Source organism: Lineus longissimus, chromosome 11, assembly GCF_910592395.1.
Source record: "Lineus longissimus chromosome 11, tnLinLong1.2, whole genome shotgun sequence".
Lineage (NCBI taxonomy): Eukaryota > Metazoa > Nemertea > Pilidiophora > Heteronemertea > Lineidae > Lineus > Lineus longissimus.
In genome coordinates this window covers 3,325,935-3,348,641 of record NC_088318.1, presented here as the reverse complement: position 1 = coordinate 3,348,641, position 22,707 = coordinate 3,325,935, and the positions used below count along the sequence as shown (strand labels likewise).

Sequence of the window (22,707 nt, the reverse complement as noted above, 5' to 3'; positions counted from 1 at the left end):
ACCAGTATATGCATAAAATAATTCCATGTCTTGTATTCAATAATGACCCAATGACATTTTTTCAAAGTGCACCAGTACCGTGATATATTTTCCATAGCAAACACTCCATGTCATTCAAAATATCATTCATTGACATTTTTCCAAATGATATACTATAGTCTGGCATTTATTGATTTTCCCCATGACGCATCCGACACCGCCGTCTGGAACGATTGAAAACCTCCACGCGCTCGAAACCGACGAATGGATATTTCCCGGGAATAGTTTCGGCGAATCCATGCGTAATTTCCAGTTTTAGATTCGCTGTCTGCTGGGCATTATATATCAGTACAAAGGCTTCAATAATGTACAGAGCTTGAACATACTCAGATGGGTGAAATATTTCTGTTGATTTCTCCATTAACCTACCAAACCGTCATAGCAACGCACAAGACAATGGAAGAAAGGTAAGTGTCTTTCTTTACTACTGTAAACTCGGCTGTGTCCCGTCCGTCCGGTTGTCAATACAACAGGGCCTATACACTGAATGCATATATACAGCTGGAATGTATTGAATCGACTGGATTTCGAGACGTAAGGACTGCGCGAAGAAGCCTAGAAGGGGAGTTTGGATGGAAGCCCTATGCTGGATGATCCTTAGTTTCAGGGCCTTTCACTCGGCACTCATGACCGAGCTCATGAAACGTGCGCGAGAGGAGCAGACGACATCGGTGGATTGGACGCTGTCGTATCCGCTTCGATTTTTCCATCATTTCGTCAGTTTGAGCTGCTCCCTCCATCGATGCGAGTATAGGCTACATCTCAACAGAGTCTTTCAAACGAATTTATTTGAAAGACTCTGATCACAAGTAGGCCTACTGCATGCAGGGCTATACGAATGGCTTCCATCTACCTTGAATTGACATAGACAGACATGACTGGAACAGTGTGATAGGCCATTGCTTTCAGCCACAGAAATATGTAAATATGATATCAACTTTATTACAACATGTCTCAATAAAAGACAACAGAAGAATTCGACTCAATTGTAAACACTTATCAATACCAGGACAAATCGATTCTCACCTGATTATCATCATCATATACGGTAATCATATAATCATTATCAGATACGGTAATCATATAATCATATCATTACATTCTTTATTATCATTATACTAGTATCGTAGGGAGGTTGAGATCGGTCAGATGGAACCCTACCCAAAATTCCTACTCTTTCTACAGAGTTTTATCCGTACACTCCCTAATCATCAGTCCTATATATGTATTGTCATGTGCTGTGTATGTGTATTTTATATAGCATTGTCTTATAATGTAAGATTGAGCAATAAAATTTTACTTCAGACGTCGTGTAATGTAACATCTTTCGTTCTGATTACAGCCTTTAAACCAAAGGACCATTGTATTGTACCAATAACTCGAGACTCGAGGGAAAGTTAGCCAGCTGCATACTCTCCTGCGAATGGGGTAGGTCCCGTCCCTGCTTTGGGATGATCTAAAACTTGCTTGGTGCCGAGAGGGATGTACTATCTTCACCTCTTTCTGAACCCTCTCCCCCAAATGACGAAAAGATACTGATGTCCGGCATCGTTACTTTTATTATTTCAGATGATGCCAAGCTTGAAAAGATGAAATTTTGTCAGGGAAATGGCTGACCGCCTCCCCATATAGAAAAGTATTTCATCCCTCATGGCATTAAACAATTTTGAGATGATCCCTTACCGTGTTTGCATATTTTGTTGGCCTTTTCAATTTTAGCTACAAAGTTCTTGACAGCCGGGCCCTTTACTGGCTAAGACGAAGCTGTGAACTTGTTTGTCTGGGATACTTGAAAACGATTTTTTTAAATCCCATCAAGATAAGACTTGAATAATAGAATCCTTTGTAGGATCACGAAGCACTACTTCTTTCAAAATGTTATTCGCCAAGCCTAAAATTTCAATGTTTGTCAAAAGGTGGTCATTGCATTGCACAACACTCAATCCATACCATTTCTTGCACACCGTTGACTCCAAGCCAGAGTTTCGCTGCAAAGGAAGCAAATTGGACCAGTTCAATTTGACACAATGACTTGACATACTGTTCTCCATTTTTCAGGTTGCCACCTTGACGATGCTTCCATCAAGAGATATTTTTGGTGGTGCCAGACCCAAGGTAAGACCCAATGTCCAAGGCTCAAATCCTCAACGAGGATCAGTGAGAGCAAAGAGTGGTGACCAAAGAAACTCTTACTCTGACTACGATGGTTACCAGTCTGGTTTCCAGTCTTCTCGATATGCAAGCACAGGGCAGCTGCCGTTCACTGTTGGTTCCGCTTATAACTTGCCCACTTCAAAAGAAGATGCTCCAACGAAGAGGGTTCGAGGCCATCCAAATAGAGGTGGTGGAAGCGACAGAGGCAGAGGACGTCCAAGTAACCGGAACCAGGATGCCGAAAACCAAGGCCCTGGGAACAGTGCAGGATACTACGACTCTAATAGGGGTAGAGGTCGAGGAAGGAGCTTTGATTTTACAGCCGACATCAGGTCTGATAGAAGAGATGATGGAAATACTCAGGGTCGTGGAATAAACCAGGACACGAGCCGTGGGCGACGAGGAAATAGGAGCAGAACCGCATCAGAGTCAAGAGGAAATAAACAGAGTGGTGAGCAGTGTAGTGAAAACAATCACCGAGGAAGGGGCAGAGGGTCTGGACAAAGTCTTGGTTCAGGGAATCAAGACAGCGAAAGGGGCAACCGAGGGCGTGGCCAGAATCGTGGACGTGGTTTTGGTCGTGGTGGTATGGGGATAGGTCAGAGCTGTGATAATTTAACAGGGAATGCTCGAGAAGAGCAGCTGCATAGGGGCTATGGAAGTATGCAAAACATGCGTGGGCAACAGGGAGGAGGAAACAGAGGGTCTGGCCAGCGAGGTTCACGAAATGCGCAGTGGTACCAAGGAGCAGTTACTAGCTGGGACTGTCCAGTCTTATCAAACAAGGAATTGGAGATAATGGACCAACGCACAGGTGAAGACAATGCCTTGTTCTTGATGAAGAACATGCCAAAGTTAGAAGCGTCCTTGGATTCTCAAAACTCTAAACCAGAACGTGTGGAGACGCTCCTACGGATCTTTGCAAAACTCTGCCAGTCCACGACCTTGGCGTTGAACATCCAGAAAGTCATGTCTACAATTGCCTCTTCAGAATTTTTCCAAGGACAGGTGGTGGATTACCTCAGCAACCAAAGGGTCAGCCCCCACAATGGTATTGTCAGCTTGCTCATTTTATTCCGCTACCTACTGAATAATTTCCCCACAACATGCCATGGTAAGGTCACTTTGATGTTGCCCCGATTGAAGCTTTTATTTGTAAAGAATGCCCACATCAAAACTCAACAGATCTTGGAAGAGTATGAGAAAGTTGTCGTGCTACATGAAGCAATCACAGAGAAGATCAATCGGGGGGATTGTTTGGACGACGACACAGCAGACGAAGATCCGAACGACTTCATCAACAAGCCTATTCTACCGAACGTTGAGGATGTTGGGCCAGGGAGTGAGCCTCCAGACCTGAAAGAAAACATTGTTACTGGCAAATACAAGAACGCTTTTCAATATCTAGACACCCAGTTCTGTCTACTGCGAGAGGATCTGATCGGGCCACTGCGAGCTGGTATCAAACAGTACAGAGAATATAAATTTCAAGGGAAAGAAGTTACAAGACTTGATGACGGTTATTGCTATAACAATGTCAAGTTACTTCAGGTCGAATCGAAGTCACGTGGTCTTGCGTGTCGAGTGCAGTTTGATATCTCGCATATGAAGAGAATCAAATGGGAGAGCAGCAAACGTCTACTTCATGGGAATCTTGTCTGCTTGTCGTCTGATGATTTTGAATCTATCATTTGTGCCACGATCGAAGAGAGAGAGACTAATGATCTCATGCAGGGTCAAGTTGTCTTGCTCCTTGAGTCTGGTCTCATGACAATGCTGGGAGACCGAAGGAAATGGACGATGATCGAGGCCACTTCCTACTTGGAATCTTACCGCCACGTGCTGTTGAGGCTGCAGCAGTTGGGTGAAGAAATGGACTGTGATGGTGTTACGCTTCCTTTTGAAAGGTACCTTCTCAAGTGCCAGGCCTCAGTTGAACCTCCACAGTACCTGACTGAACAACCAGATATGGACTTTAAGGTGTTGGTTCCAGCAAAAGCAAAGACACGTGAAGAGCGAATCGAAACAATTAATGATGCTGTCAAAAAAAAGAATGTTGTACTTCGTGCTCTTTACCAGCGTGATTTTGATCCGGAAAAAGATGCTGATATCACAAAATATGAACAGTTGTTACACATTCAGCCAGTGAAAGAAGGGATCAAAGAAGGAAGTACAATCAACGCCTTGGACCCAGCAGAGTGGGGGAACCTGCCAGATCTAGGCCTTGACCATTCACAGATAGCTGCTCTGCAAAATGCCATTACCCACGAATTATCTGTGATCCAAGGACCGCCCGGGACTGGCAAGACCTACATTGGTTTGAAGTTCGTGGAGCTTCTGCTGTCGAACCGCAAGCTCTGGTACAATAGACGCAACACTGGAGATCAGTTTCAAAGAATTCTTCAGGGGTACCATTATCTAGATGATAACTATGATGAAGATGTGAGGGACGAAAGTAGAGGCAATCATATTATGGTGATGTGCTACACAAACCACGCACTTGATCAGTTCCTCGAAGGGATCCTCGATTTAAAAGGCAAGGTTGGAACAAACATGTTGCGCATTGGCGGAAGGTGTAAGAATGAACGCCTTGAGCCATATACTCTAAGAAGGAGAGGTCATCCTAAGAGAGAGGATTATGAAGCAAGGGATCGCATCAGAGATGAAATCAAGCGACTGGACGATATCCTCAAAAAGGGAATGAAAGCTTTCAACTACAAGCCATCTGATCTTGCGTTGCGGAAGGTCATCCCAGTGTTGCCAGAAACACACTTTGCAAGCTTGAAAAATTGTGGCCTTGATATGGTGGAAGCAGTGACAGTGTGGCTGGATGGAGCCAACATTAATCAAGTGAACAATGAACACTATAAAGAGACACTGAAACAGGTCAAGAGCCTGAATCCAGGAGCTGCTGATCATGAAGGTGTTGAGAGCCTTGTAGCCGGCCTTGTAGCTGATTTGGATCTTGAGGAGGAAGCACGGTGGAGGGAAGCGCTTCAACTACTTGAACATGATGTCAAGGAACAGCAACTGGAACGAGAGTTAGATGAGGAGGACTGGCTGAAAAAGATGAACAATCAGAAGCAAAAGAAGAAAGTTGTGAAAGACCAGAATGTGATGTTACCAATACACATAAGAAGACGTCTCAACCAGACTGCCCCTATGGAGTTTGATGTTGCTGATAACATTGTTGATGTCTGGAGACTTGCCGGGAATCAGCGCGTTAGCTTGTACCTACATTGGTGCTCAATCCACCTTGAAAATGAGGACATCAAGGTTCAGCGCATTTTGAAAGACCTGAACGAAGATTACGACCTTCTCGATGAACTCAATAAGAAGATTGACTATGAAACCATCAACAACGCTGAGATAATTGGCCTCACCACGACTGGTGCAGCAAAGTACCATGACCTGATCCAAAGGGTGAAACCAAAGATTGTGATCGTAGAAGAAGCGGCAGAAGTCCTCGAGGCTCACATTGTGACAGCCCTTACAGAGAAATGCGAACATCTGGTCCTGATTGGCGACCACAAGCAGCTTCGTCCAAATCCCACAATGTACAAACTAGCGAGGGAATACAACTTGGATATATCGCTCTTTGAGCGAATGGTAAGGAACAGACTACCAGTGTCAACCTTGGAGTTCCAACACCGTATGAGGCCAGAGATATCCCAATTCCTTGTACCACATATCTACACTGAATTGCACGATCACAAGAAAGTCTTTAGCTATGACCATGTGAAGGGGATCCAAAATGATGTGGTTTTCCTAAATCACAACGTCCCTGAGGATGGAGTTGAGGACACGAGAAGTCACACGAATGACCATGAGGCAGCTCTGGTGGTCGGATTGTGTGAATACCTCCTTCAGCAGGGCTATAAGCAAACGCAGATCACAGTACTGACCATGTATTCAGGGCAGATGTTCCAGATACGTAAAAGAATGCGACACAAACAGGCTCAATTTTATGGGATACGAGTGGTGCCAGTTGACAACTACCAGGGCGAAGAAAATGACGTGATTATCATGTCCTATGTGAGAAGCAATACCTTCGGGAAGATTGGCTTCCTCAAAGCCTCGAATAGAATCTGCGTGTCTATTTCCAGGGCAAAGATGGGATTCTACTGCTTTGGTAACTTCCTCATGTATGCTAAGGCTAGAGGAAATGACGTGTGGCGAGGTATCGTGGCTGATGCCTTAAAGAAAGGCATGTTGAAAGACAACATTCCGTTCATCTGCGCCAACCATGGCAAGGTCACAAAGATATCAACTGAAGGAGACTTCAAGAAGGTGCCATGTGGAGGATGTTCGGAGCCGTGTAACTTTCGTCTGCCATGTGGTCATGTGTGTGACTTGTCTTGCCACCCTTATGATCCAGAACATACAGAGTACCAATGTAAGAAGCAATGCGAAAGAAAATGCAGGAATGGTCACAGGTCATGTCCCTACAAGTGCTTTGAGGAATGTAAGCCCTGCCACACGCTAATACCTGTTAAGAAGAAGACATGTGGACATGAATATACAACAGAATGTTTCAAGGAAGACCATCCTTGTCCACAACCTTGTGAGAGGCTCCTCCCCTGTGACCATGTCTGCTCGGAGCTATGCGGAGCTGAAAAGTGCACAGAGAAGTGCCCAAAACGCTGCAAACGTGTCTGCAGGAATGACCACAAGAGCTGCAAATTGCCATGCTGGAAGGACTGCTTGCCTTGCAAAGTCCAGATTCCTGTCGTTCGAGAAGACTGTGGACATTGCTACAATACAGAATGTCACAAAGAACACAATCCTTGTCCAGAACCTTGTACGAGGGAACTTCCTTGTGGCCACACCTGCAGCGAGACATGTGGACAAGCCTGTGCAGCACTTTGCGCAGTCGTTGTGCCGGTGAAACGTGACTGCGGTCATGAATATGATACACTTTGTTATAAGAAGGATTTCCCATGTCAGAAGCCATGCAGAAAGAAACTGATGTGTGGTCATCTGTGTCCAGAGAAGTGTTCAGAGACTTGTTCTTCTTCAGCCTTCTGTACTCAGCCTTGCACCAGGCTTTTGTCATGCAGGCATGTTTGCAAAAAGGAATGCTACCAAACCTGCCAGAGTAGTTCAGAGTGTGATGTCGAAGTCGACAAGGTCCTAACTTGTGGTCACACTACTAAGGTTCAATGTAAAAACCAACTTGTAGAAATCTCATGTCAGGAGCAGATCGTTGTAACCCTGCCTTGTAAGCATCGAAAACAAGTACTGTGCCGCAAATCGACGGATCCGATGGCACTTCAGTGCCAAATCAAAGTTAAGTACCAACTGGATTGTAAGCATGACATCACCTCCAAGTGCTTCGAACGGGAAAAGCCAAAAAACTGTCAACACATCGTAGACTTGAAGCTTCCATGCGAACATAAGGAGGTTAAAGTGAAATGTCATGTAGCTAAAGATGGTTCGTATATCTGCAAGGAGAAAGCAATGAAACAGCTACCTTGCAAGCATCACTGGGCAGTAGAATGCAATGTTGACGTCAAGGATGTTGCCTGCAAGGCTGATTGTGAGAAGAAACTGACATGTGGACACATCTGCCAGGGGAGTTGCTCTGCATGTCAGATAGTTCACCAGGAGTGCAGGAAGAAGTGCGAGAAACGGTTGATCTGTTCCCATCCTTGCCGAAGCCAGTGCGGAAAGCCATGTGGACCTTGCATGGAAAAAAGCGAATACCGATGTTACCACAGAGAGCACAGGAAAGACCCCTGCTCCGGACTTAGTATTTCCTGTCAGTTGCCTTGTATGTGGCAGTGCCCACATCACTTTTGCACAAAAAGATGTTCCGAAAGATGTGATCGTCCACCATGTGATGAGCCATGTCTGAATCTGCTTCCCTGCAACCATCTGTGCATGGGGCTTTGTGGAGAGCCATGTCCTTTCGCATGTCCAAAATGTCGTCCCAGGTTGTTTGGTAAATTTGGCAAGGAGAAAACGAGGTGTGTTTCTCTCCACCCTTGTGGCCACGTACTACCAATGACACGTATGGATGAGGTGATGGAGAGAACGGTCCTCGGGGACTTCACAGATGTGACAGTGAAGTATTGTCCTCTGCAGTCCTGCACAAAGCCAGTCCTGTTCTGTCCAAGATATGGAGGTATGATCAGAGAATATCTTCATGTCCTCACCAGAGAGCATAAGAAGATGAAGGAGGAGGCACAAAGGGCAGAGAAGCCGTTCGACCCAGACCTAGACCTTCTTTGGGAATACATAGGCCGCATTGAGGAGTTGGCAGAGTCCAATGCTAAGGTCTTCAAAAATATGTCCGACTACAAAACAGTAGTCACTTCGATGCGACTACGTCTGCTGTCAGCATCCAAAACTAAGATGAAAGAGGAGGAATACAGGATCATTCAGACAGTTTCTGAGTGCTCTCTTGTTCAGTTAGAATACATGCAGGCTGCGGGGCGATGTAGCATTTGTTGCAAGACTAAGGGCGGTCCCAGGGACTGCCGCTGCCTAAGTCCACTTGAACGGTTCTCATCGCTGGAGAAAAAGACAGACGCAAACATTGCAAAGAATCTACAGAAGCTACGAAGAGGGTACAAACCGATGGAGAGTTTGGCAGCCACCCAACTGTCCACCATCGAGATGGAAGAGAGGCCATCTGTGCCGACTGCTGAAAACAAATGGTACAGATGCCAAAAAGGTGAGTTCACATAGTTTTGTGATTGTGATTTTGGGGATGGGGTGGAAAGGGAAAACATATGAATTGAGAGAGTATTACAATTATACCAAACTAATCGAGCAGAATAAAAGATCCACGAAGATCATTTGGACAACATTTATTCTGGAAGAAGTGCAACTAAATATAAGTATTCTCTCGAATGTAATGTTGTGGAGTTCAGGTTATGACAACTAAATTCACTTTTTAGAATTTCAAAAGTACTCGTTATTGCATAGAAGTCTTATTCATTTGTCCTGCAGGTCACTTTCTCTGCATTCCATCTGGGACGAACCATCTGGAAAATGTAAAGTGTGTGAAGTGTCTCAATGGTGAACCGGACGAACTTGAAGAGGAGGAGCGATTGGCTGCCGAGAACAGAGGCCGGGGATTCAGATTCAGGGGAGGTTTTGGACAAGATCAACGGGCAGAGGACAGATACCAAAGAGACTTCCACGAGTTCCGCGAAGGAATCAGACAAGGTCAGCCAGGGCGTGGCGGGGGCCGTGGACGGCGTGGCAGGGGACGTGGTGGGCGTGGTCGCAGAGGTAACAGGCGTTGACGAACTATTAGTAGTTGCAGAAAAGATTTGAGACTATCCTCAACATAATCTTAGAGTTAGTTACCCTGTACTTTTTCATCCTGAGAAAATCAGGGGTTAATGTTTGCTTCTCCAGACCTGCACACAGGAGAAGCGAACATAAACCCTGATTTCCTCAGGATGGTACTGGTTAGGAGATAGACATGAAAATTACCCTACATTGGCTGTAACAATCGATGTTGATTGATAGATGGTCGGGTGGAGAACAATGCATTATGCTGCGATGGTGATGTCCAGTAGAACCTCTCTTTCAAGGACACCCTCAGGACTGACAATTGCTATTCTGGATAGAGAGGTGTCCTGATTAGGGAGGTCAAATTGAATGGAAACAATCACTTTTAGACCACAATTAGTGTCCTTAAAAGAAAGGTTGTCCATAATAGAGAGGTGTCCACTAAGGGAGGTTCTGCTGTAAATCTTTTAGCTGAAGAGTGAATATCATAGTGTCTCAATCTCAAATGAAAAAGATGTTGCGATTCTGAGTTTATACAGAGTATGGGCTGAGGATTCGAAGCCTCATGTAACTCCATTATTCGTCTGCTAGGGAATAGGCTTTGTAATGTAATCGATTGCTTCTTCCCAAGGGCTTCTTTATACCGCATGCACTTATGTTAGCATCATTATATACCAGAGGTTTTAAATTATATGACAGTTGTACTCCGCCCTCGATAGTTCAATATGTTTGCTTAGAGTAACCAGTCTGGTTACTCTATAATGTTTGTGAGTAGTGAGAAAAACGTTCTTTAATACCTTCAGCGCCGAACCACGTAGATCTCGTGGCCCAAATCCCCCCCTCTTTGAGCTGGTTATCGGAGTCTCATGGATTTCATGAAAGAACTACGCCATCGCCATCTTCAGGGCAAGGTAGGAACTGAAAAGACCAAACCACTGAATAACAAAATAAAGCTGTTCCGACAGCGGGAATTTTTAGGGGGGGGGGGTCGGGGGGGTGTTGGGAAAGGGGGTCATTTTGGTCATTTTTGGTCATTTTTCAACCAAAAAATAGAATATAGTAAAGGAGTGTAGCTAACATAACTCAATTGATTCAAGAAGACCTTGTCGTGGAGAAGTTACTGCAAAAGACCTTATGCAGCCATCTCTTATACTTTTTTTTCTGAGGGTTTGAAAAGGGGTGACTGTTTCGAGGTGAAACACTGGCACTGAAGGTGTTAAAGGGAGACTGTAGGCAGGAGCAGAGGGGCTAATTTGGCCATCTTCAGGTGACGAATATACGCAGTAAGGCCCTGGGTCATGTTGGATTCAGCACTAAATTTATTCCTCATACAAGCATGAATCATTTCGACCCAAGTTTCGACGTACTGTGAGATGTGAGAGACCCCTATTGGCGACTTCGTGTAACTTTATCTTGCCTGCCTAGCTGCTGCCTATATTGTCTTTTTAATATCAGGGTGACAAATGATTTACTCTATCACGTGCAATTCCTAAGAGGGAAAATATGCTAAGATCGTCCATATCCTGCCTTGATATTTAGACTCGCTGCATTTCAGGGGAAAAATAAAACCATAAAGTTTGAGGTTTTAATCGTCAAATTCATAGTTAAAGGGTCAGTGATTTGACTGTAACATTATGAAGTACTTCATAGCATTATGAAGTACTTCATAATTCAACTATGAAATTTATTAGTTCGGGTTTTTTCCGGAGTTCTGTCACAAATGTATGATATGAACGTCATATATATGGTAAAGTGCTTAATAAAAAGTTTGAAAGATTTCATTTTGTTATTTGATTATTTGCCCTATTGTGTTCAACATAGTTTGACATATTTGAGGGGCAACTCGGCTAGTTGCAATGAATTGCTCAGTGTGCGCCCCTAGTTGCAGTCATTTGCAATGAATCGCAGTAAAGTGCAATTAGTTGCATACAGCAATGCATCACTCAATATGATGTGTCTTTCCTAAGATTCATTGCAACATTGCAACGTGGCTAGTTGCAATGAATTGACTTGCAGGGAATCGCTCAGTGTGCAACCCCGAGTTGCAGTCATTTGCAATTAGTCATAAACTGTAACCTCTGAAACATCTGCGGGCAGTTTGATTTTACACTTTCACTTGATCTGCAAAATAAACAAGCGCAAAATTTCACTTTTTCCATACATTATGCTTTATGGCTCCCGTAGTTCAGCAAAATAGACACACACACAAAATGTATAGTTTTGAAGTAAAAGGCAGACAACAAAAAAAAGTTGCCGCAAATACTTTCCAGGTTATGGTAATGGCAAAAAGAAAAGGCATGAAAAGAAGAAAAGTGAGGACTTTTTTCTTTCTCAGAATATATATATTTTCTTGGTAAAAGATTGTACACCAAGTCGTATGTAGTTTTTAAGCTGTTTAGAGATCTTTATTGGCAAGTAAAACAGCAGATAAAGTTGTTTAACAAATAATGGTTTTCACTCCAGAGTCCAAGTATAACTTCCATTAACAAGAGGCTTCTCACAATAAATAGTGATAAAACTATGAGAGCAAAATGTATTCTTATGCAAATAATCAATAAATTCTCAAGCAAATGTCATGTGGCATACATCATTTCATGACAACTTTGTGCAGAATGAGCCCATGCAAATAATTCGATATCTATTTTTGACTTGGTGAGAATTGGTGAAGGAACGAAGATGGCAATGGTTGGGCCATGTGCTCCGAATGCCTGCAAACGCATTGCCAAGGAGAGCACTCACATGGACACCACAGGGGAGACGGAATAGAGGCAGACCAAGAGAGACCTGGCGGCGTTCCATGGCAAAGAAACTTCAAGAGAAGGGCCTAACGTGGGAGGCAGCCAGACAGCGAGAAGCCAACAGACTTGAGTGGAGGACCCTGGGGAACGCCCCATGTGCCACCTAGGGCACGAAGGGTCCTAAGTAAAAGTAAGTATTTTTGACACCAATAGCCTATCTAAGATAGAGTAGGTCACATATCATGTGCTCCAAAAATATAGCCGACTTTAACTTAACTTTTAACAACAACAGAATTATCACAGCACCAATTTCAGCGTTCAAATTTACAATTCAGCACCAGTATGTATACATAGCTATCTACAAACAGTATCAAATCGTGAAATGTTCGTGAGCATTTTAATTGCATGATTTTCCCACTAAATTTTTTAAAGCGTTAAAATGTCAACTATAAAAGGTTGGCAATAACCAGGGCATTTAGTATATTGCAAATGATAATGAAAATAAGCGAAATCACCAACTTTAGCTTCGCGAACATTTCACAGCAGTTAACACCATTTCAAATAAAGGACAAAAGTGAAATCTACAACACTTTTCCTGGGTTCATTAACCCTTTTGGGTCGACAGCCGATTTGATATTCTTCATCAAGGTGACGCCTGCTTCTCCTAGTTCTTTCACTAATAGGTGGCGCTTTCCAATACCAATGCCGTGCTCACCGGTGCATGTGCCATTCAACTTCAGTGCAGCCCTGAAATGAGGTTGTGAAGTGAAAGGTTTCCTCATGCGTAATCCTTTTAAAAATGTGGCATCCTCACAAAAATAAATGAACTTGTTTCCAGCAGATCATTTCAATGCCATATTTAAATCAACAGGTTCTCTTGATGGGCTGACATAATGTAGGGATGCGTCACGACATCATTAGCCAGCAAATGCAGTCTGTCATACCGTGCAACATGACGCTCTTTAGGAGCCTTATAGCCTAGTGGTTAACCCTGCACACTACCACACAACAGGGCACGGGTGTGATCCCGGGGAGAACCCAGGATTGTATTTCTGGATGAACCAGCATGGCCTTCAAGGAACTAAAATTCCTGGCTCTTCACAACACGTACAATGTTTAGAATTTGAGTCAGTCAAATGAGACCAAAAGCCGTGGTCCCTTGGTACCTGAGTGTCTATGCCAGGGCGATTAAAAGATCCCACAAAGGTGGCTAGTAGCCTATAGTGGACTCCATACCTCTGGCATAAACCCAATAGGGTTATGACCATCACCAAATCCTTGAAACATGCACACTTAAGATAATATGGAACGCACTATGTTCCTATCCCTGTATAGGATGTGGAGATGACGTCATTACCGATATATGGCCGGCAAACTGCAACCTGGGGCAGGAATACGATGACACTGTGTCAGTTCAACAGCACTGCGCTATGTGACGAAGTTTAGATTTTACCAAATCATGCACACGCAGGGTAAGGTATTGGTTTACCTTTGCAACACAATAGAAACATGACCCTCCCATTACAGTGCTGGAGGGGTACAATCAGATTAAAATTATAACAGCGGGCCTTAATGCCCCTCAAAATGAACTGATCTTTTGTTTTCGTCATTTCCTCTCCAGGTAAGCATGTATTTTTCTTAGGCAAACCAATACCTTGACCCACCGTGATGCAGTGGTTTAAAGGTTTACTGATGTGTATACTTACAGACCGATCTCATTACCGATAGCCTCGGCAGCAAGCTTGTCTTTAGGATTTGTGGGATCAAATGCGAGTAAAACATGGAAGTTGCCGTCACCAACATGGCCAACCATGGTACCTAAAGATAGAAGACACCCAGGCATCAAAATAGAGAATATTCAGTCAAAGCATTTATCGAATTCTCCGTACGAGAGCGATGCCGATTCATTCAAGTTGGAAGCACTGGTTTATGTCATTGACACCTTTATACCAGCACAAAATGACCCCCTATCCCCCTTCCCCATACACTTATAGGTGCCGAGCAGCAGCATGGGGATCAAATTAGTGGTCTTTCATTGACTTACATACACAGTAAGGGGACTTGCTCATGTTTCAGCGATGAATATTCCTCATACAAGCATTTTCGATGTACATTGTAGTGTGATTTGGGAGAGACCCCTATCAGCAAAATTGTGCAACTAAATCAGGCCTTCCTTGCTCCTGCCTATGGCCTCCCTTTAATGTTATCTGCCATTACCTGTGATGTTTGGATACTTTTGTAAAATCTTGTCAGCTTCCAGAACAGCATCTGGGAGAGTGGAAATAGGCACACAAACATCAGTCGACTTGCCCTGAAAAATTTATTCTAAATTTAATTCATTTCAAAGCGCTTTACATTAATTTCCCAGCCTAAATTAGAATGGTTACGGTAGGAATCAAGGAAAACGAAAATACATCGAGGCCATTCAGATTAGGAGATTAGATGCAACAATTAATAGAGATCAGGGTTTTGACATTCCCAGGGCATAGCAAACCCTTATCCACCAAGAGAACTCTTAATCACCTACAGTAGAACCTCTCTATTACGGACACCCTCGGGACTGACAAGTGCTGTCCTTAATAGAGAGGTGTCCTGATTAGAGAGGTCAAATTGAATGGTAACAACCAATTTGGGACCAAAACTAGTGTCCTTAATAGAGGTTGTCCTTAATAGAGAGGTGTCCGCTAACAGAGGTTCCACTGTACTTGTACATATAGTTTCACACACACCAGGAGTACCATTCCTCCGCCAGAAGACGAAGAAGAAACAGTTCGAAAGTTGGCAGACTTTATAATTACTTGAAGTATATATCCATCAAGAACTCAGTATACAATCCTTGTACCTTCTGCCTGTGCCAGACCCGCATATCAAAGTGAGAACATACATTGCTTGTGTTTCTTCTCCCCCTTGGTTTGAGACAGAGTCAGTAGGCCAAAATCCAACTGATGCCCAAAGGTAGTGGCAAGCAAACTATTGTGTCAATGACTACCCGGTATGTCACGATGGAAGTTTTGTAGTAAGTGTTCAACTAGGAAAAAAATTTAATCAGCAGTGAATACTGAATAGTGGACATCACTGCACCCAACAGAACACCTCTTCCAGTAGGGCGTTTCTCAAAAGAGGACAGTATTTATGATTCCCAAACGTGCTTTCGATATTTCATTTTGCTCACCTTACACCCCGGCCTCAATGCAAGCAAGGCATACCAACAGGCGTGTCTGGCTTTCCACAGTTTATTGCGCTCCTCCGGATCCTTGGCCCAAGCAAAGTCTGAACCCCCATTTGATGCCGCAAGCTCAGCTAAATAAAATTTTGAGAGGGCTAAAATAATGTCAGCTGAACTACTGCCTGGGATCAAAGAATTCCGGGTTCAAGAGCCTAATGTATCTAGGAGCATATACTGGTATTGACACCAGGAGACTAATCCGTCCATGGCTCAGGGTTAAGTCTGGTTGAACCATCCTGAATCAAGGGCGCCACTCGCTGTGCCTTTCGATCTTAGCATAGGTGGGAACAAGAGCAAGTGGCGAATGAAAGTACATGTACATGTAGATACCTTGATTATCTAAGATGGGTCAAGTCCTGATTTGCAAAAACCTAGTGCAATGGAATGGCCAAAGTACTTCTATTCTGATATGAATTTACACATGCATTCGAGGATGGAATTGGCCTTTCATAGCTAAAGAGACTACAGCGTTTTTACTGGCTTTCAGATTTGAGGCATTTTTAAAAGGGTTTTTGAGACACCAGGGTGCAAACATTGTGACCCGTGGAGGTCTTGATAATGATTTCTGAACAAAAATCACTTTTGGTGATGCTGTTTTAAATATGGCAGCCCAACACACTCAAAACAGTCCGGGAAGACACTGCCCTATTATCATCAACACTAACCGACTGATTTGGCCTGATCTTCCACACTCTGCTCTGATCCGTGGAACTCGAGAAACAAAGTAGGCAACGGCTTGAGTCTTTCCAACTGACTGTACTTTATGGATGCATCCATCATCAACCTGTCAAGGAATTCTGGAAAGATAGATCATCATGGCTACAATTGTTTCCGTAACGGCAAACATAGATTAAAGATTCTAAGTAAAGTTTACTCCAGCTGCAGAACTATGCTTTTTGCCAGGCTTTGAGCCAATGATAGACTCTAAAGGATGCCAGTTGGATTGGAAAGGCGAAACAGCTTCTGTGCTTCATAACCACAGAGACACATACCTATTCTGGCAACTGGAATACCACACTGCAGGGTATGTACAGTCGTATCGACTGCAGCCTGCATGGAAGGGAACTGGCACACAGCAGACGTCATCTGAAATGTAAACAAAACAATTCATCATTTTGAACACAATTTGACCCAACCTTTTTGGTCATGGATTATTTCTACAAGCAGACGTTAATTTTCATTACAATAATTTTTCCCAGGAATAAAAGACACTCACTGCAGCATATGAAGTGTTCTGTGCAACTGAAAGCACTGACCTATGCAATCAGACTTACAGCTTCAGGGATGCCATACAATTTGAGAGTGGCACTTGTTATGAATCCGAGAGTTCCTTCAGAGCCGACAAATAGATTGGTCAGGTTGTAACCAGCTGCCGTTTTTCTGCAAGCAAATTGTACAGTAACTAAGAAAAGTTCTGTAAAACACATAAGGGTTAGCAAGGATCAAACATTGAGTTATGGCTAAAATTATATAACATCGGTTCAAAAGATAACTTTGGGCAAGTTCTAGCTTGAACTGCAACTTGTCATCTCCTTCTTCAGCTTTTTTGAGGTGCACCCTCAGACAAACAGCCTGTTTTTGGTCACGAAGTCGGCTGGTGTCAGTCCTAGAGTGTTTCGCCACAGAGCCCAAAAGCTTTGTGGTCATTCAGGGTGGTGAAACTTCATCCTTATGATGGAGTAAAGCCTAGACGTTCTTTGAAGATTTTATAAGGACAAAAGAAAGCTATTAAAGTCATATACCAGTGTTTAAGCTGGCTTTTGATCCGAATGTGTTGGACCTACCAGCAAACAAATAGCTACAGAAGAACTTGTCTCTTCGCAGTCCTTCGAATGAGACATAAAACTGAGGTTCCTTGTATCTGGTGTCTATGCTGGGGCAGGTTAAAGACCCCACCAAGGGAGAAACATGAGTAGCTTGCATGGACTCTACCTCCGGCCTGGCCAAAGACGGAGTCACTAGGCCAATGAACCCAATTGCTGCCTAACCGTAGTGGAATGTAAACTCATCCTGCCTTGGAGGAGGAATACTCCTGGAGAATACACCTCCAAGCGCAGAGCGAACGCTGAAGAAGAAGAAGAACTTGTAAATATATATTTACTTCATTCTTCTCCCTTTGCCAGCAGTATGTATGATGGTTCCATCAGCTAGCACTACCTCAAGGTTGAGCACATTCTCTCGCATGGTTCCATAACGGACAGCGTTCGTACCCGAGGCAGACGTTGCACACATACCACACAAGGATGCGTCTGCTCCTGGATCTGAAAAGCAAAGTTTGTACTTTTAAGTTGTCTAGAACTACGGTAGAACCTCACTAATAAGGACACCCTTGGGACTGACATTTGCTCACCTTAATAGAGAGGTGTGCTGATTAGAGAGGTCAAATGGGATGGAAACAATAAATTTTGGACCAAATCTAGTGTCCTTAATAGAGAGAGTGTCCTCTGAGGAAAGTTCTACTGTATAGCAGTCCATTTGTACATGTTTTGTTTCTTTAATGCAGGGTGGGCCACACTGGTAAGATATTCATTCGTTATGGTCCTAAACTAGGTCCTCAAATATTCGCTAATCAAATGCTCATTATCTCCAAGTCGAACTGAGAAAATCGATTCGAAATTGAAGTTTTAGCAAAAGTCCTATCATAACTAACTCACCAACAGGGAACCACAGTCCAGTATCTCTCAAATGATTATTCAGGCTAAGTCTGGTTATGCCAGGCTGCACAGTCACATCAAAGTCCTCCTCGTGGACAGAAACAATCTTGTCCATTTTCATCAAATTGAAGCTGATGCCTCCCTGAAAATATCAAGATATTTGTTGAAGTCAGTCTGCCATAAAAACTCATCACTGGCTGCAAAGAAATTTACATTTCAAACCAACGCTCTCAATCAAGCACTGTTCATATCATTTTTGATGATTGTCTGTTTACAGATTGCATGACTTCAGGTGTTAAAATACTGCATTTACCTTAATAGCAGCTACTCCAGCCTCTAAACCAGTCCCTGTACCAAAAGGAATCATGGGTATATCATTTCCATAACACAGCTTGGCAAGCTGACTGACTTCTTCAGTAGAACTTGGCCAGACTACTGCATCTGCGGGGCAACAACTAAAACGAAGAGAGAAAAAATCCAATCATAGGCCTACATGATTTTTGATCGTGCTTTGCAGCTAAATAGAGATCACAAGCATTTCTTACCAAGATAGAGGAAAGAGTTTTAATTCAACCAAAGACGTATTTACATGAAGAAGTAAAGGCTCTTTCAGTCAATTCAAAACGTCCTTGGTTTATGAGAGTCATAGCCCCTATTTAAATTCTCTGTTGACATAAATTAACTTAAAAGAGAGGATGTTACAATATATCATAATATGTGTACGTGGAAAGTTTTGACATGATACCAAATACGCACAAACAAATATCTCATGGTATGGTATATTTTGATCTTCTTAAACTTACACATGGTGCGACTCATCCCGTCCATGCTGTTCTCTTACTGCCAATGATATTGAAACATTCTTTTCCCCCACAATTGCTTTCAAAGCATCAATGATATGAGCTGCAAGTGGCTGAAATGTAAAATGATACTTGCACCGCAAAGATTTTCCAAGTCATCCAGTTTTGCGAGACAGGATGATTTTGCTGTGGTCTTTTCACCTCATTTGTTGTTTTTCTGGTATCAAAACCGACCTCCTTATGAGTGCTGAAAAGGCACACAAGTGACAGCGCTGTCTACCGGATTCAATTAGCCACCACTAGCGGGGCGTGCATGCTCGCCGTCATCCTATCCTCTGACAACGTTACCAAACCAGACATCCCTGTGTAGGTTAATGAATAAACTTACCGACTTACTCTCGGATGCTGGTGTTGCCTCGGAAGAAAAGGACCTGACATTCAATCCCACTGGCACAACAAAGATTTCCCGTTTGACATTTTGCTTTTTGAAACTGTCACCACCAACACCAAGGGGAGAAGCCACAGCTTTGACGTAATTTCTGCAGGATCTATAATGTTTGCAACTTGCTCTTGACCAAGCAATGGTCCTCTCCGTCTCTCGGACCAAGCTTGCTTGGCGACCGAGCAAAGAAATGGATGTTCTTTGAAGAAACATTTCGTAATTTTTTTATTTTATGTCAAAAAAGTCATGAACTGCTACTACCCGACGTACCTTTCCAATGTACACGATGGTTTTAGTGTAAATCATATGGAAAATGCAACCGAGTGAGCACCTGCCAACCACGACCTAGGTAAAGTACTTGTGTAAATATGTGTGCAAAAATGGCTGAATTAGCTGTTGGAAGCGAGTTAAAAACTAAAGAACTAGTCAAATTACCAAAAATGTGAATAAAATAATCTTTGTTTTATACACAGCTTATTTCTAATCATAAATGATACGGAAATCTTTGAGAGAAATTACTTTCAATACACCTGAAAACATATTTTGTTAAAATTCTGATCACGTGGCCTCTTTCCCCGGCCGTCAGCATGGTGCGTGAATTTTGTGTGGAATGCCTCTTCAAATGCAATTATTCACCGTTTTCACACATTTTGAAATGCAAATTACAGATTGTTTTAGATAAATAAAGTGTTTGTCTAGTAAATCATGTTGTCGTATATGGCCCATATCGCCTATATGACGTCCAACAAACGTTCCCAAATCTTTCCCCATCCCACCCGCGTTTTCCCTCTCGATACCGTGGCTTCCCCATGCATTGATGCACTGTAACCTAGTGTACAGTGTGTAGTGCTACAGTCACTGCTGTATAGGGGCCTACAATACATTATGCGTTGCATGTCATTGTCCCTTGTCATGTATTCTATGAGCTCCGGGCAGGCATTCTTAAAAAGGAGGCATGTAATGTTGTCAATGTCGGATATGTCATATATATTTATCTTTTGACTCGTTAACGTTGCATGATGATATTGTAATTTGTATTCTATTGCCATTTCTGGCGTAAAACACACTCTTCTCGCGACGTGGCGATGTCGACTACATAAATGTAAAAAAGAGTGGAATTAATTCTTTGTATTCTCAAGATTTGGTGGCACATCAAATACTTTTTCCTCTTGGCCCTCCCACAATTCTAAAATCTGAACTTGTCTGTGATATCTTTTCAGGTTTTCAACAAACTCGTCGAACTTGGGCGTGTGGGCTATATTGCCTATGGCCCAGACAGCGGCAAACTATGCGCAATTGTCAACATCATTGATCAGAATCGGGTAAATGTTGCTTTCATAACCATTCCATATCCAGTGCCGGCGTGTTCACTATGCCTATGATGAACCTTTTTGATAGGAATTGCCGTCTGATAAGAGCTGAAGACAGTTTCCAATCTGAGGCGATATAGAATGATATATCTCACAAAATGTCAGAAAGTCATATAAAATGGAAGGACTGTTGCATTGATGTTGAATGAAGTGAATTTCAAATAATGTTTCAGCCAGAAATCTGGAAAGGCAGGGCAGAAGAAAAGGGCACAGTCTGAAAAAGGCAGGTTGCCACGCCCTGCTTGAACTCTGGCTGAAACACTATCAAAGTAATAGTTCATCCGAACACATTTCTGATGTATTCTGACTGCAATTTTCAGGCCCACGTTGATGGTCCACAGATTAAGCGTCAGTCGATCAACTTCAAGGAGCTTCATCTGACATCATTTGTCATCCCCAATGTTGCTTATGGCTGCCGCAATGGAACACTCATGAAGAAGTGGACTGCGGAGAAGATTGATGAGAAATGGGCCGAAACCACCTGGGCCAAGAAAATCGCCAACAAGGCATTGGTAAGATTTCTCTAGGATTCTTTTTCTTTTTATAAGGGTGTGTAGAACTCTGCCTGTGATGAACCTTTTTGATAGGAATTGCCGTCGGATAAGAGATGAAGACGCTTTATACTCTGAGGCAGGAATTTCAATGAATAACATGTGCCTACTGACCAACTAGTTGAATTTTGATAGAAACGTTCAAGGAAATGTTGTTTTAAAACAAAAAGAAAAAATTCACTTCTCCCTATTAACTGATAGTCACCATGTCCTTCATTATTTTTCAGAGGGCCAAATTGGGTGACTTCGACCGATTCAAATTGATGAAGGCGAAACAATATGTAAGTATGAAAGAAGATTAGTGTAATGAATCTCTTTTGTAGCTGGACTTTTGATTTGGAGAGAAAGTCCGAAAACATAACATCTTTGTAGAATTCTTTTACACTTCTGCCATAAGAAATGAAAAAATTTGATAGGACATGCCTGTGATGAACCTTTTTGATAGGAATTGCCGTCAGATAAGAGATGAAGACAGTTTCCAGTCTGAGGCATGTACCCAAAATCATAGTTAGCGGTTATTGAGCCTAAAAGTGTGAGAAATCCAATTCCAACAGCCCTTTCCTTGTTGAATACCATTTCTCAATTTCAGGTGAAGCAATGTTCTCTTTCAGTTTCAGGATATTTCTAGCTAGGTCATTATTGGCTGCCCTTGGAAAGTCGCATATCTTTATCAAGCTTAATATCCCCTTCTTTATCTTCTACAGAGAAACCGACTCATCAATCTGGAGTTTGGCAAGATCCGAAAAGAGTCCAAGAAGGCACCACCCAAGAAACGACGGGTGAACAAGGTTCCTCATTTAAAGTAAATTAACTGTAATATACAACTAAACAAAAAAAATAAGAAAGACATATTTGTTGTCTCTTTTTGTCTGGCGGACATTAAATTCCCGGTTGATATCTCATTGTGCAGTGTTGAAGAAAATAGAACTTGTCTATCCCTATAGGCAATGTTGAGGCTTTCTCGACTAGGCTACACAGCAAGTTGTCCATTTCATGTGGCATCTCCCGCTGTGATGGTATCTGAAAATGAGAGTCATTTGGAGGCCCTGTGTCCAAATTCCAAATATTGATACTCGCAACCAAATTTCAGTGCTCATTTCGACTGAGCAATTGCGGCATAAACTGGCATCTTGTTGGTTAAACTGCTTTTCTTCATTCATATCACCTATGGTAACCGCCTCTGTAACACTAACAGCAAATCCAGCCACGGACATCTGACCAATATTCTCCTGTATGGAGATCTTCCACGTGATACCAAGAAAATTGACTTGACTCGGTCAACATGATCACAACCTGTCTCTGACTGACCAAATGATATCCCTCCATATACATGATGTCTCGAGAAAGAATCTGTAGAGCCTCCAGGTTCTGAAAACATAATCCGTACCCGTCTGACTTAATGGACAGCATACCTTGCTCTACAGGATGTCTCAGAAAAGCATCATAGAGCCTCAAGGGCATGGAACGTTGTCTCAACCTGTATCT

At 42.9% G+C, this 22,707-nt stretch overlaps 3 protein-coding genes across 3 annotated transcripts; 2 read left to right on the top strand and 1 right to left on the bottom strand.

Moving 5' to 3' along the window:
- The first annotated feature begins 277 nt into the window (after positions 1-277).
- Positions 278-10,412, top strand: LOC135495554 (NFX1-type zinc finger-containing protein 1-like). The gene is made up of 4 exons (XM_064784339.1): positions 278-446; positions 1,382-1,467; positions 2,098-8,872; positions 9,151-10,412. The coding sequence occupies exons 3-4, from the start codon at positions 2,113-2,115 to the stop codon at positions 9,447-9,449; spliced, it is 7,059 nt and encodes a 2,352-aa protein (XP_064640409.1). The 5' UTR covers positions 278-446; positions 1,382-1,467; positions 2,098-2,112; the 3' UTR covers positions 9,450-10,412.
- A 1,372-nt stretch (positions 10,413-11,784) lies between these two features.
- LOC135496002 (probable D-lactate dehydrogenase, mitochondrial) lies at positions 11,785-19,539 on the bottom strand. The gene is made up of 12 exons (XM_064785082.1): positions 19,248-19,539; positions 18,863-18,972; positions 18,373-18,514; positions 18,060-18,201; positions 17,507-17,666; positions 16,680-16,785; positions 16,398-16,491; positions 16,071-16,202; positions 15,352-15,479; positions 14,397-14,490; positions 13,886-13,997; positions 11,785-12,926 (listed from the first exon to the last, which is right to left on the bottom strand). Exons 1-12 carry the CDS (start codon positions 19,512-19,514, stop codon positions 12,761-12,763), a joined length of 1,653 nt encoding a protein of 550 aa, XP_064641152.1. The 5' UTR covers positions 19,515-19,539; the 3' UTR covers positions 11,785-12,760.
- Positions 19,540-19,863: 324 nt separating this feature from the next.
- On the top strand, positions 19,864-22,086 carry LOC135496003 (large ribosomal subunit protein eL14-like). Its single transcript, XM_064785083.1, has 5 exons — positions 19,864-19,891; positions 20,522-20,623; positions 20,992-21,183; positions 21,450-21,503; positions 21,927-22,086. Exons 1-5 carry the CDS (start codon positions 19,889-19,891, stop codon positions 22,026-22,028), a joined length of 453 nt encoding a protein of 150 aa, XP_064641153.1. The 5' UTR covers positions 19,864-19,888; the 3' UTR covers positions 22,029-22,086.
- The last annotated feature ends 621 nt before the right edge of the window (positions 22,087-22,707 follow it).

Coding starts and splice junctions, on each gene's coding strand:
- LOC135496002 (XM_064785082.1), bottom strand. CDS start 19,514: ATGTTTCTTCAAAGAACATCCATTTCTTTGCTCGGTCGCCAAGCAAGC. Junction 18,973..19,247: donor CAGCATCCGAGAGTAAGTCG/GTAAGTTTATTC, acceptor TTTACATTTCAG/CCACTTGCAGCTCATATCAT. Junction 18,202..18,372: donor CTGGAGTAGCTGCTATTAAG/GTAAATGCAGTA, acceptor TGATATTTTCAG/GGAGGCATCAGCTTCAATTT.
- LOC135496003 (XM_064785083.1), top strand. Junction 20,624..20,991: donor ACATCATTGATCAGAATCGG/GTAAATGTTGCT, acceptor TGCAATTTTCAG/GCCCACGTTGATGGTCCACA. Junction 21,184..21,449: donor AAATCGCCAACAAGGCATTG/GTAAGATTTCTC, acceptor ATTATTTTTCAG/AGGGCCAAATTGGGTGACTT.
- LOC135495554 (XM_064784339.1), top strand. CDS start 2,113: ATGCTTCCATCAAGAGATATTTTTGGTGGTGCCAGACCCAAGGTAAGA. Junction 8,873..9,150: donor ATGGTACAGATGCCAAAAAG/GTGAGTTCACAT, acceptor TTTGTCCTGCAG/GTCACTTTCTCTGCATTCCA.